Here is a 13238-nt window from a genome sequence, read left to right as displayed (position 1 = left end):
GGGCATGATTACCTTGAAGAACAAACTCGTATATCTATATATTTTTTTAAAATTGCGGTTAAAAATTATTTGAACAATATATCTATTTTCTCTGTTTTGTCATTATAATTTAAAAAAAAAAAAAAAACTCAACTACAATTAAATATTACACACGCATCTTTCGAGGTTTCTGAAAAATAACAAACAAATTTGATTACTTTTAACATCACATACACCTATCGGGTTTGTATATTTTTTTACATCTAACCTCTTCAAATGTAAAATAAAATCTCAAGGAAGTAAAATGTAAGATACATGCAAACTTTACGATGGTGTTCGTAATTTCAGAAATTATTTGATTTATTTGTTCGTTTTTACAAACCTTAAAGTTGTAAATGTAACATTTAGATATGAGTTGTAATCATGACAAACTAAAAATATATATATAATTATTGAAATATGACCAAATATGCTCAAATTTGCTTTTAAGAATTCTTCACAAATATCTTTCGGTCCCCTGATAGAAATTTATTTCCTATCAATTATAGATTAAATTTTGAAAAGTAGTATGATTGAAGGGAAAGTTTTCTTAAAAAATATATATATTATCAACGATGTTCCTTACTTGAACTATTACTTGAGAAATGCATTTTAGTGTACTTGATATGTGTATAAAATGAAGTTTTTAAATAATTTAATACTTTTTATTGTTTCATGAGTGAAAAAGTTAAAGTATACTAGCCACCGAGGCACACGCGTTGCGTGTGTCATAAATATATTGAGCTAATATATTAAACATTCATGATATTACAAATTCGATATTGAATACAAATTCGATATTGAATCATTCAAAGGAAAATTCGGAAATTGGATGATATAAATCAACGAAGGAATCACTAAAAAACCATACAAATGATGTCCATTGATATGTACATAAAATCCAGACAACAGTTCCATATTAATTAAATGTGTATATAATGTTTAGGAAGAAAAAATATATAAAATAAATAAATAGACGATAATCGCGAATCAAACCCGTGTAAATCTTCACATACATTACTCGACCAGTCGCCACTATTTCTCCATCCTACGATCACAGATCATTCAATCCAAATTTGAGAAGAAATAGAATTCAATACCTTTCAGTATGTTTACAAATGTATACCTTAGCTTCAGGAGACGATGCCCCCTCCTCGTACCCATAATCCACAATCGTCAGCTGATTCTTTTGAACAGCAGCCAAGTTCAGATCCAAACCAACCGTATGTTGCGGCGGTCTACCATCACCGATTATTCACTCTTTGTGGATCCGCCATTTACGGTCATATAATTGACTTCGAAGGTTCTGAAAAGTTCGATTAGTATTTTAAATGAAACAATTAGAATCAATTTCAAAGACACATCAGTGTATGGTCAAGAAACATAAATTGCACAATATTGCTGCCATCAATTATATCAAAATGCTGAAGCAAGTAAAACAAACCAAGACACCATTCAGTTAGTATTAGATGCTTAACTTTAATGAAATAGTAAAAGATTTCGCAAATTTCCCTCACAAAATCATTCCAACTCACACTTGGAAGGACTGGAATAAATTATCATAAACTATAAATGAAATCAACGGGATAGAGAACTTAATCTAATAGAGCATATCTGAACAGCAATCGATGACATATGACAGTGAAGAAAGTAGTATTTTAAATTCATATATTATTCCAAAAAGAAATTCAGATTTATTTAGTCAGCAAATCATATAATAATTCTTAGTGGCAGAGGCAACGAAACAGATGGTGGCCATCCACCTTAGTATAAAACACATTAAATCCTTGAAATTTTCCCAACACCACCCACCGAACAACCAAACATTAGAGAATTTTCTTTCAAAGATGAATTTACAAATTTCAAATTTACAACGATCGCTAAACGACGCTAAGTTCCAAAGTTTACAGCCAAACCAAAGCAAGTACAAATAAACCCCAACTTCACAATCCTAAATCACTATCACGAGCCAAATCAACAATCGAACATAAATATGCGAAACATAAAAACAAAAATGCAAAAGGTTCCGATCACAGCGCGTGGGCAAAATTTAAAAAAAAAAAACACACACAGGGAATTCACCGAAAATATACGAAACATAAATATATAAAAATCGAATGAATTTGACGGTAACAAAGAGAAGAAGAAAAAAAACTCTACATTCAAACTTTATTGAAAATGGAACTTGCAAGAAACGTGAAATTTTCGAGAAATACACAATCAACCGAACAAAATCAAAATTCCCCATAAACCAACGCATTCGTGATTCAACCATGTACTCTCAATACAGGAATTAATACGAACACATTTCAAGCATTGAAAGGAAGCAAGGGAACACAAATCCGGAATAATACCTTATTTATTCTGGAAAACTCATTCTTGATTCGAGATGTAGAGGAAAGAAATCGGTATTTTCTGAAATATATATATCTGAGATATATTTTCTGAAAGATTTTGAGAGAAGAAAAGGATAAAAGAGCAAAAAATGTCAAAGAAAATTTGGTTCTCTCACAATAAATGAGAAGAAGCGGTTTTTATCAAAAGGGCAAGAGGGCAAAAAGGGTAAGAAACTTGGTGTCCTCAAGAAGCGGTTTTTATTGCCTACTGATATTTAATAAAATAGTAGAGAATAGTAGAGATGATATTTGGGCAATTTTTTTTTTAAGGCTCATGATTTTTTTTTAAATAAATTCTTCTCCAAATATAATTTTGAAGAAAGCGAGAAGTATTTTTTGATGTTTTTAGAATAATAAAGAATATTTTAAAAATATTTTTAACTGTAAATATTTTTTAATAGAATGATTGTAAAAAAAAAAAAACATATTTATTCTTAAAATAAATTTTAATTTTTTTTAATAAAAAGTTGTAAAAAATATTTTTATAAAAACTTTTTAGAAGTACACATTTAAACAAACTATTAAATTAAATCATGATTATTAAATAATAGGTTGACTCTTACATGATCGTGCAAAACAAACACAAAAATTTATTTATTTTTCTTTTTCTGCTTTTAGCTCTTCATATGCTGCCATATAATTAGTTAATCAATTTTCCCCCATTAATGGCTTGGTTAAAGGAAGTTTGTTCACCAGCAGTAACCACCATGCTAGCGGGGTACACATGCTTGTCTGCAATACACACACACACACATATATATATATATCCAAAATAATAATTAAATCTATAACTTGATGATTAAGAAACAAAAACTCTATCACATATGTGAGTTGTATTAAAGTTTTAACATTTTATTAATATATATAATTATTGTAACATACTATGACACCAAAAATTAGTTACTTTAGATGTCTCAAACTTAATAATATAATAATATAGATCTACAGTATCCTTTTAAAAACAAACAAAAAAATTAAAATTATTAAAATAAATATAACAATAAATTTGTTCACATGATATTCATACGCAAATGCAGTTGCGACCGTTAGACCTTTATCGACCCTTTAAACTGAAATCAAATCTCAAATTTTACATTTAATTTTTTTTTTAAAAAAAAACATTCAACCTTTGTTTCCCCGAATTTTAAAATAAACGTCATACATACACACAATATAAGTTGCCTGAATTTTTTGTCCTAAATGGAGATAAACTCCACTCCACTCGATTTTTCTTTTACTTTTTTTTTTTCGGAATTATAGTCACCGTAGCTGAAATTGGATTTTAATTAGGCACCTGCCCTCTTTCTAACTGTTTTTTCATCAGTTAAAAAGACCGTTTCCCACAATTTAGCCTCGTGCACAGCTACATAATCGAAAACTAGCAAAATAAAAAACATTGAAAATCAAGTCACTATAATTAATTCTAAAAACTGTATATGATTAAAATTTGAATACTTGTTGGTCTTAATTATTAAACTAAGTGTATTTTCGTTTATTTTTATTTTCAAACGACAATCCTCGATCAGAATGCTCCGTATAATATAACCTCCGACATCTAAATTTCAAATTATCCCTTGATTATGGTAATTAATTAATAAATAATAGGTTAACTGACTTGAATTTCAGTACCATACTTCGAGAAACGTGGATCAATCTTCATCATCTCTTCTAGCTTTCTTGGTTTTCTGTTCTTCTACACTATCTTCAACCACCGGCCGGAATATGGATTCAACCTCGTCCGCCGCTGCATCGAATTGGAGGCTCCGGCGAGCTCTCGACGGCGACGCTTTTCTCTTGACTCCCGATTGCCTGCGGCCTGGTTTTCCTGGGCGCTGGAGGGCACTGAGTCACCGCCGGTATTCTGTGATCCGATGATGTCGGGGTCCTGAACCCATCATCCTCCTCATCAACATTCTCCAAAACATTCTTCACGGCTCCATCTTCTTCCTTAACCTCGATCGCTCCAAGATTTTCCTGCGTCTTTTCTTGAGCTCCGGTGTCGGATTCCGGACCGATTTCCTCGCCAGAATCCGGGTCTTCCGAAACAGGTCGACTCGGATTATCGGGTTCGATTATCCGCTCTAGCTGGTCCTCCTCTTCTTTTTGTGTAAATTTCGGGCTATCGCTTTCGGACATCCTCAGAAATGGAGAAAAACCAAGAATTTCTGAGCACATTAAGGTGAAATATTCGAGAAAATGTAAAGAGGAAATTGGTCGGGAAGGCGATGGAGGAAACGAGAGGGTGTTAAATATATTTTACAAGCGACTAAAATCAAGAAATTGGAGGGTTTCTCAACTTTCTTGTATTTCCTCCACAGTTAAGATAGAATTTAAAAGGGAGATTTTGACAGAAAAAGAGAGGAAAATGTGTTAATGAAGATGGAGGCTTTCCCGAACAGTACTTTTGGCGAAGGATCCAATGCGAACACTCACTCTCGTATAATCTCTTACTTTTTCTTTTTTTTTTTTATTTCAACTTTGTCCTCCTTTTAATGAAGATAAATTACAATTTCTTTATTTTAAAGAAATGTTTTATGCATATTGTTTTATACATGAAACTTGTTTATATATTGCATAAATTTTATATCTTTTAATATATTATATTACGTATGTCGCGGGAGAATTTATCCAAATTATATAATTTAAATTATACATTTCAGTATTGTAAATGCTATTTACAACAATACATAATTAGCAGTGATTGATTTGAGATTATCTTGATTTTGGTCAAACACCGTAAATAATTTTAATAATTGTGGAAAATTTTTAGAACAGCACTAAAATGTTAAAAATCATAATTACGATAATAAAATTTGGGCATGTAACTTTAAGATTTCTCGTTTCTTTGTATATTAGTCTATATGTATGTTTAAATAAAATTACCCATATTGTGATTTTTTCATTTGCACACAAATCAAAAACAAGAACACGTGTGGCCCCTTGGTATGTTTTTTTACTTTTGAAAACTTTTTCAGATAATATAAAAAGATTTACGAATTCAGCTAGTGATATGATGTGATTAAAAGTACACGGTAAAAACACATATTTTTTTATATTATATATATATTATAACCTTAAAATATTGAATGTAAATTAATATTTTTTTTAAAAAAAACATAAATTTTCTTTAAAAAAAATGGGTGGACGGAGATAGCTAACATGACCCCGTTGGGTTAGCCCTACCCATAATGTTGTGTCTGTGGGCGTTTAGTACATGGTATAATCCTTGGTATCTTTGAATTACTATTAGGATTAATCTTAATTTTCAGACAATACGATTCAAAAATCTTCTTTTGAATGTGTATTTTTGTGGGTGAAATCTAGATATATTATCGGACTAAATCTTCTCAAGAATAATTCAATTTGCCCCCTTTTGTTTTGCAGATTTCCTAAAATCATACACACTTATATTTATTTTATATATTAAAAAACAAGTTAATAGACACATTGATTTTACCATACTAAGCAACTCCCCCCTACCAATATATAGAGATAGTAACAGTTGGTATTAACAGGCACAATTTGGTGTAAAAAATAATATAATAGTTGATTGTCATCATCGTTTTTATTCAACATTTGACTCAATTATTAGGGTCAGAAAAATCATCATGTTAATCATATACTGAGTTATCATCCTTGTATCATCTATTCTATGTTATCATATTGCACTAGTAGCTTTGTGAAAAATCAAATATCGTTTAAAAATTAAAATACAATATCGAAACTATACATACTTGACGAATCATATGATAAATCAGTTAGTTGATTATCAAATTGTAAATTTGAATTACTCGTTATATAGTGAAAATGTACCAAAGATTTTCTATTATATATGTCGGTTTCTTTGTTAATTAAACACTAGTACTAGCTACACAAAATCTTTAATGAGACAATATCATTGGTTAATTTCGTGAAAGAGATATCCAAACCGACTCAATTCTTGAAAAAAGACATTAGTTTTCATGCAAAAACTATTACTTTTCATGTTAAGTATGAATCGAGTCGAGTCATCTCCCGAATATATATCCGTGAGATAACATGCTCTAATATTTATTAGTGTAAATAATAAAAGAAATAATTTATATCCGTGAGATAATTCGATCTAATATTTATTAGTGTAAATAAAAAAGAAATAATTTATTGAAATAATCGCCGTCTAACTATATTAATAATTAACACATGGAATCTTAATTAAGACATCCTCATCTAATTGTATGCTATGTTTGGCGGTTATCTCGACATTGTTTTGCAGCATTGTAAAGAAAATATATTTATTTGTCTAAAACGCGAATAAATTGGTCGACTTTTTTGTGGCAAATACTCGTTCAAAATCGAGTCGAGCCAAACATGGATGAAACATTTGTTCAAATATTAAAAACTATTTATTTCTAAATTTATGAAATACTTAAGTGCAGATTACTTTGGTTTTTTTTTTTTGTAAATTGTGATGTCAATAGTATATGTAATTAAGAAAACAAAACTTTGTTTAATTTTTATTTTTTTTAAAAAAAATAAAGAACTTTAATCGGTCAAATGGCAGGGTTTCAATGGCTAGATTTGATAGTAGGGGCCAATGCTACTTATTTATTATGTTATGTAAATAGGTCAAGGTGGGTGAAAAGGTCAGATATTTTTTTTAAAAAAAAATATCTAAATCAATAATTGTTATTAGTATAATTATTTAAATCTATGACTGAAACTTTCCCAGCAGGATTTAATATCTTAATTAATATTTTTCTGTTTGACTTCATTAAAAATAAAATAAGAATGTCATTTTGGTTTAGATTATCTTAAATCATACCTGAAAACGATAATATATATTTATCGTTTTATTTTTTACCTTACAAACTCCGACGTTACACTTATTTAAATAAAAAGTAATATACTGAAAATCTTGAATTTTATTTACATCATCGTGACAAGGACATGGCATTTTTTTCTTTTGGGACGGACCAAATATTATTTAGTGTTCTGGATTTGTGTTAATCGGGGATGGATTGTGAAAAGCAAATGAGACCATTGGACTTGTACATTAATTTTTTTAACAATTTGCTTGTAACACACCGAGTTGAAAGATTGTTATAATTGAATTTCGAACTTGAAACTTTATTCTAAACTTGATATTATGATGTCCGATGTGCTACAACCTACAAGTCGTGTGACTAATATGTGAAATCACACTCATCAAAATTTATAGGATTGTCATTATATTTTACCACAAGCGTTGTTTTTGTACACTGCGAATGGTGCATAAAATTATTCCTGTGAAAGAGCGTAGTAGCCAGCAAAAGTTTCGGTTCTGGTACAATTTGGTCTAAACCAGAAATTCTTGCGGTTGTCACCTTCAATGCTAATCAAAACAAATAAATTATCTCTTCAATTAACAATTAAAAGGCATTGATAGATCTACGGTCCTCAATTTCGATCCAACCGCCACATTCATTAATTAATCAAAAAAAATTATGAAATGGGATTATCATTTATTTTTTTACCTCTCTATTTTAGAGTTTTTTTTTTTTTGTTGGGAAAATTAAACCAAAAAAAAAAAAAAAAAAGAAAAAGAAAAGAAGAGAAGAAGCAGTTGGGTCAAAATCAATAGTATCCTCCCGAAATCTCCCCTCATTAATAAGTCTGAAAATTTATATTTTTGGATAAAATTGTCCGAAATTGATTGAAAGTATTTTTAATTAGTCATGATAATAAATTTTTTTAAGAATAATTCCGGATATATAATAAACTCAAGCATAAAATAAAAAAAGGTTTAATCCAGTTAAATCAACCGGTTATGAAAACAACGTATGTTCTCAATTTCTAACCCCAGGGCCAAGCTTCTTGCTAACCCGTGCATCTCCACTTCTCAATTTCTGCCACTCCTCACTCACCTCCATGACCTTATACTCGACTTACAGGTAAAAGAACATAGGCTGAGAATTGTGCTTTACCTCTACCCCGGTCATCTTTCCTCTCACCCACGCCCCGCCGCGGTTTCCTACATCCTCTTTAATCACTTGCCCCCTATCTTCTCCTTGCTTCTGCTCGATTCTCTTGTGCCATTGTGCGTCTTTCAAATTCACATATTTTTCGCTCAAGCTAAAAAAGATCATCTTAGTTTGGTGGAAGTTATCTTAACGAGTGACTTGAATAAATCTCCTTCTCTCGACCCTTGAGCAAATGTATTTATCAAGATGTCAGGAGTGACCACAGTACTTCTAATATCGCGTTGATGAAATGTTGGATAAGCTCTCTTAAAACCTCATTCTCTTGTTGCTTCATAATGAACAAACTTACATAGTTTTTATGATATCTCTTTCTATTAGCAAATCGGTACAAGAAAATTGTAATAAAGTCTTCAAAAGACCTCGTAGAGTTGGGTTTTAGCATATTAAACCATTACTGGACCAACTTCACCAACGTGTTTTTCAAATCGGTACAAGAAAATTGTAATAAAACCTTCAAAAGATCTTATAGACTTGGTTTTTAGCATATTAAACCATTAATGAGCCAATTTCACCAACGTGTTCAGAAACACTCTGCACGGAAGTCCATCCTCACAATAATGTAATAAAATTTTAAAAGTTAATTAATAAACCTTTGACAAAAAGAAACAAAATTTAATAATGACTTCAACGTCGGACAGGCGACCTTCAATGCAAGTAAAAATTTAAATATTTTTGTATTTTAAAAAAAGGGGCTATCCTCTAATTATTCGGTTGAATTCAATCTACTTTAGGACATTAGGGAAGTGTGTATATAATTATTTACATTTTTTTTAAAACATTTTGACCCGGATAAAGATGCATCTGGCACCGAGACCAATTGTGTTCTTCGTAAATAATTCATTTATTATGGCAAATTTCCTATCCCAAAAGCGTGAAAAAACAAAACAAAGTCAAATGGCAATAATCTCATGGAAAAATGAGAAGGGTGAGAGGGAAACGGTTGGCCGTTAAATTGCGAGTCTGGCGCCAAATCTAGAAAACTACAACTACCACCAAATTATTTACCGTGCAAAACATATAAAATAAATTAATAAAAATATAAATAGTTCCGTCTCAATTGCTCTTGGATCAAAATATGGATACGTAGTAATCATCTTTTGCATTCTATGAGAGAAGGGTTGCTTCCTTAAAAGTTCTTGGACCACGCGCTTTCATAAACTCTCGATTTTGGGTTGGTGAATTTTCGTCCCTTTTCCACTTTGATTTTCTTGCAACATTTCGTCATCTCTGTCAGATGAAAGAAAACATAAGTTGCAATAATTTTGCTGTGTTTATTACGACAAAGATCTTAACATCGTACTGTTCTAAGGTTCGATTGTGATTTTGACATAAAATTCGAAAAAAATTCGTTTATTGACATTTCAAATATCCAGGCTTTGGATTTTCAAGAACTCTGTACTGTTGAGTTTGGTTCTTAGTATTGATAACAATGTCCCAACAACCTGGAAAGAATTTACAAAACCAGGACTCCATAATATCACTGGAGGATCATAAGCCAGGATGTATGAAGGGAATATTTCATCATTTTAATCATCACAAATGGCATCATGTAAAGAAAAGGCTCCCTCACAAGAGGCACGGGACCGGAAAAAATGCTGCTGGTAGGTCGATTTTGCACCTCCCACGTCTTTCTTTTGGTATCCATGACGGTCCAAGAGTACGTGTTTTGTGAAATGTTGCGCAGAGCTTGGATATCTACCTAGTTTGGTGATCCTTTTTTGTGATTTGGTTTTGCAAAATGAATGAATTATCGACATTTGAGGTTTGTTTGTTTCTTGGTTATGATTTTTGTGTCTATTTGAAGTGATTGGAGATCCAGAGAGTAGCAGATCTGCTGCTGATGGTGATGAAATACAAGAAAATATCGAAGCTGCAAATTCTGCTGTATGTATGAGTTCTTTCTTAGTCTTTCGATCTTTGTGACTAGCAGCAAACCTAAGATTTAAATGCCGTGAGATGAAACTTATTTTGGGACAAAAAAATTACATTTTTAGGAAAATTATTGGTGGGTATTATTTTTCCTTTAATTTGAGGTTTGGAAGGAGGGGGAGAGTGCTACTGCTCACCACTTGGTTGGGGGTCTGTCCTGTGATACTTTTGGAGTAAAGATATGTGGTCTTTGATGAACTCGTTTATTAACATTATGAAACAAACTTTTTTCGATATGATTAGGCTGAAACAAAAGCCATAGACCTTGGCCCAGCTCACAAAAGCTCCATGAAATCTAGAATAAAAGCCTTAATTGCTGAAGAGATGTCGAAAAGGAAGGGCAGACATCGACGAAGTTCCTCTTACCCCGTAAGGACTCAGCTCGAAAGATCAACCTCCATCCATCGTCTTCAGCTATCCAATCTAAGGCCTTTGCCATCTGACAACTCTAAGCAAATGGAGGCCAACAAACGTACTAATTTTACTTCACGTCAAGAATCAAAACTATTTCTTGATGCTCTAGATTTACTCGACTTGAGAAAAGAGGTGTTCTTGAAAATCTTGCAAGATCCAAGTTCTTCATTAGCTCAGCAGTTGCACAATAGACGTGCCTCCAATTCCAAGTTCGGTTTAACCAAGTCCTTGTCGTTCCCCGCGAATGGTTCATCAGATAGAAGAGCTCTTAAAAGGGACCGTTCTTTCACTAAACAAGAAAATGCATCTTGTCTGAAAGAGGAAGACGAACTTCTTGACTGTATACAAGTGACAGAAGACTTGTGTAAGAATTTGGTTACATCAAAAGGTATGATCACAGAAAATGGTATTCCACATCAGTTCTCAATGGAGCTCGATCTTTCTGATAATGCTTCTCCAACTTCATCTGGCCTAATGAAAAAACGGCATTATAGTAACAAAGTTTCGCTTAAACGTTTCAAAAATCTAAGGGAGAAAATAAAGCATGTAATCCTGGACAGGAAAAAGGAGAAACATCGGATCATTATGGATGCTACCCTTCATAAAATCCCTTATGGTCTTCGAGTTTCTAAGGACCAGAACGATAACTCTAACATGCATCAAAGTGTAAAGGCCAAAAAGTCCGGCAAAGGCCGCTCCAGGAGTGGTTGTCAGAGTGATCAATTGGGTCTCATTTCTGGTATGATCCCTTCCGAACATTTCGAAAGAACATCATCGTTCAACGAGTCATTAGTTAGATATAATCGCTTACTGGAGATCAGTTGCAACAAAGAAGCAAAAGAACATGTTTCTGAAAGATTAAGGCTCAGACCAACGAATTCAGTCTCACCAGTTCCAAGCAGGCCTGCTACTTTAGGAAGGATTCTTTCACTCCCTGATCTCAGGTCTTACTCATCCTTTCAAATTGAAGATTCTCCCAGCACCAGTCCTTTGAATACTCCTAGTATGGAAAGTAACAAGATTCGAGAACGGAGACCATCAAGTATAGGTTCGGATGATAAATTTCAGATATTTACTGTTTCGGAAAGTGGGAGTCAAGAAAACTTCTCAAATGTCTCGGAGACTTTTGAGGATGCATTTGATTCCACGACAGGGGAAAGCTCGTCTTACAATGATTTCAATCTTGAACCTGTTCTGAATTCTGCTGCACAGCCAGTAAGGCAAAGTTTGGTTGCTGATTATGACTTAAATTATCAGGAAGACAAGATTGACCCCATAGCCAATGTGGTATCTATATCAGAAGGTAACATCTGTCTTTTGGTCTCCCTCAAAATTCATAAATATATCAAGTAACGCTGAGAAGTTTTCACATCCCAATATCGAGCACGAATTTTGTGTGTTTTCATGTAGAACTTCATGCATTTTCCACTTGTCACATTTAACATGAGACTGAACTGATCTTGAACACGACAGATTCAGAATTGACACAAAATTGCCTCTTTCAAATTGAAGAAGACACGGTCGACACCAACATTACTGTTGGAAATCAAGCCAAACTATTATACAAAGAGTCTTTACTTGATGCCAAGAATGTGACGGAATTCAACTACGTTAAACAAGTGTTAGAACTATCTGGCTTCAGTGGAAACCAAATTATAGGAAAATTGCATTCTGAGGAGAATCCTATGGATCCATTGGTATTCGATGAAGTTGAGGGGCAAACAACAAATGAAGGTGTAACCTTTGATCACCTTCTTTTGTTTGATTTAATCAATGAGGTTCTGTTACATATCTACGAGAAATCGTTTTGCTACTGGTCGAATCCCTTGACCTTCCAGTCTCGTATGCATACAACGCCATTCGGTCACCATGTTCTCGATGAGGTTTGGACAGAGATAAGTTGTTTCTTGAACAGGAAACTTGAATTTGAGCAAACTATTGATGATGTCGTGAGCAGGGATTTCGCTAAAGACGACGGTTGGATGAATCTTCAATTCGACGCGGAGTGTGTTGGGATTGAAGTTGAGGATTTGATATTCGATGATCTTCTTGAAGAGATAATGGACTTTAGGTAAGGTCAGGTTTTCCCCCATAATATACAGGTATATATTGTTCTGTGTAAGTAGAAGAGTTGGCATATTTAGCATGTTTGAGTTTTTGATAGGATAAATCTCATTTAGACGCGCCATGTAAACAATAAATGAGTTGAAAATCTCCACACGCCAATTAGTTCACAAGCTATGGCATGATTTATTTGTATATTTGCCTTGGTTACCATTTTCTTGTGAAATGAGAATATATAATTATTCAAATAGAACGAATCAAGAACCATCGATTTCCGTAGCTCGATGATGTACTCTGCTATCTTTGATCCAATTCCCTGAATATAGTTATTAATTCATAAATAGAAAATAAATAAGAAGCATTTGTTGTGAATTATGTAATCATTACCATCAGTGTTACCTTCAACTCCAGTAACTCC

At 32.6% G+C, this 13238-nt stretch overlaps 1 protein-coding gene, 1 long non-coding RNA gene and 1 pseudogene across 2 annotated transcripts; 1 reads left to right on the top strand and 2 right to left on the bottom strand.

Moving 5' to 3' along the window:
• Positions 1–826: 826 nt before the first annotated feature.
• On the bottom strand, positions 827–2735 carry LOC142544622 (uncharacterized). The gene is made up of 2 exons (XR_012820071.1): positions 2373–2735; positions 827–1324 (listed from the first exon to the last, which is right to left on the bottom strand). It is a non-coding gene; the product is annotated as an uncharacterized LOC142544622 (long non-coding RNA).
• A 1233-nt stretch (positions 2736–3968) lies between these two features.
• On the bottom strand, positions 3969–4873 carry LOC142544621 (uncharacterized; annotated as a pseudogene).
• A 4535-nt stretch (positions 4874–9408) lies between these two features.
• Positions 9409–13045, top strand: LOC142545758 (uncharacterized). Its single transcript, XM_075653121.1, has 5 exons — positions 9409–9584; positions 9787–10014; positions 10218–10297; positions 10586–12059; positions 12230–13045. The coding sequence occupies exons 2-5, from the start codon at positions 9843–9845 to the stop codon at positions 12829–12831; spliced, it is 2328 nt and encodes a 775-aa protein (XP_075509236.1). The 5' UTR covers positions 9409–9584; positions 9787–9842; the 3' UTR covers positions 12832–13045.
• Positions 13046–13238: the final 193 nt, after the last annotated feature.

Source organism: Primulina tabacum, chromosome 5 (assembly GCF_025594145.1).
Source record: "Primulina tabacum isolate GXHZ01 chromosome 5, ASM2559414v2, whole genome shotgun sequence".
NCBI classification, from domain to species: domain Eukaryota; kingdom Viridiplantae; phylum Streptophyta; class Magnoliopsida; order Lamiales; family Gesneriaceae; genus Primulina; species Primulina tabacum.
Note: the sequence above shows the minus strand (reverse complement) of the source record. Positions and strands in the feature narration are given on the sequence as shown.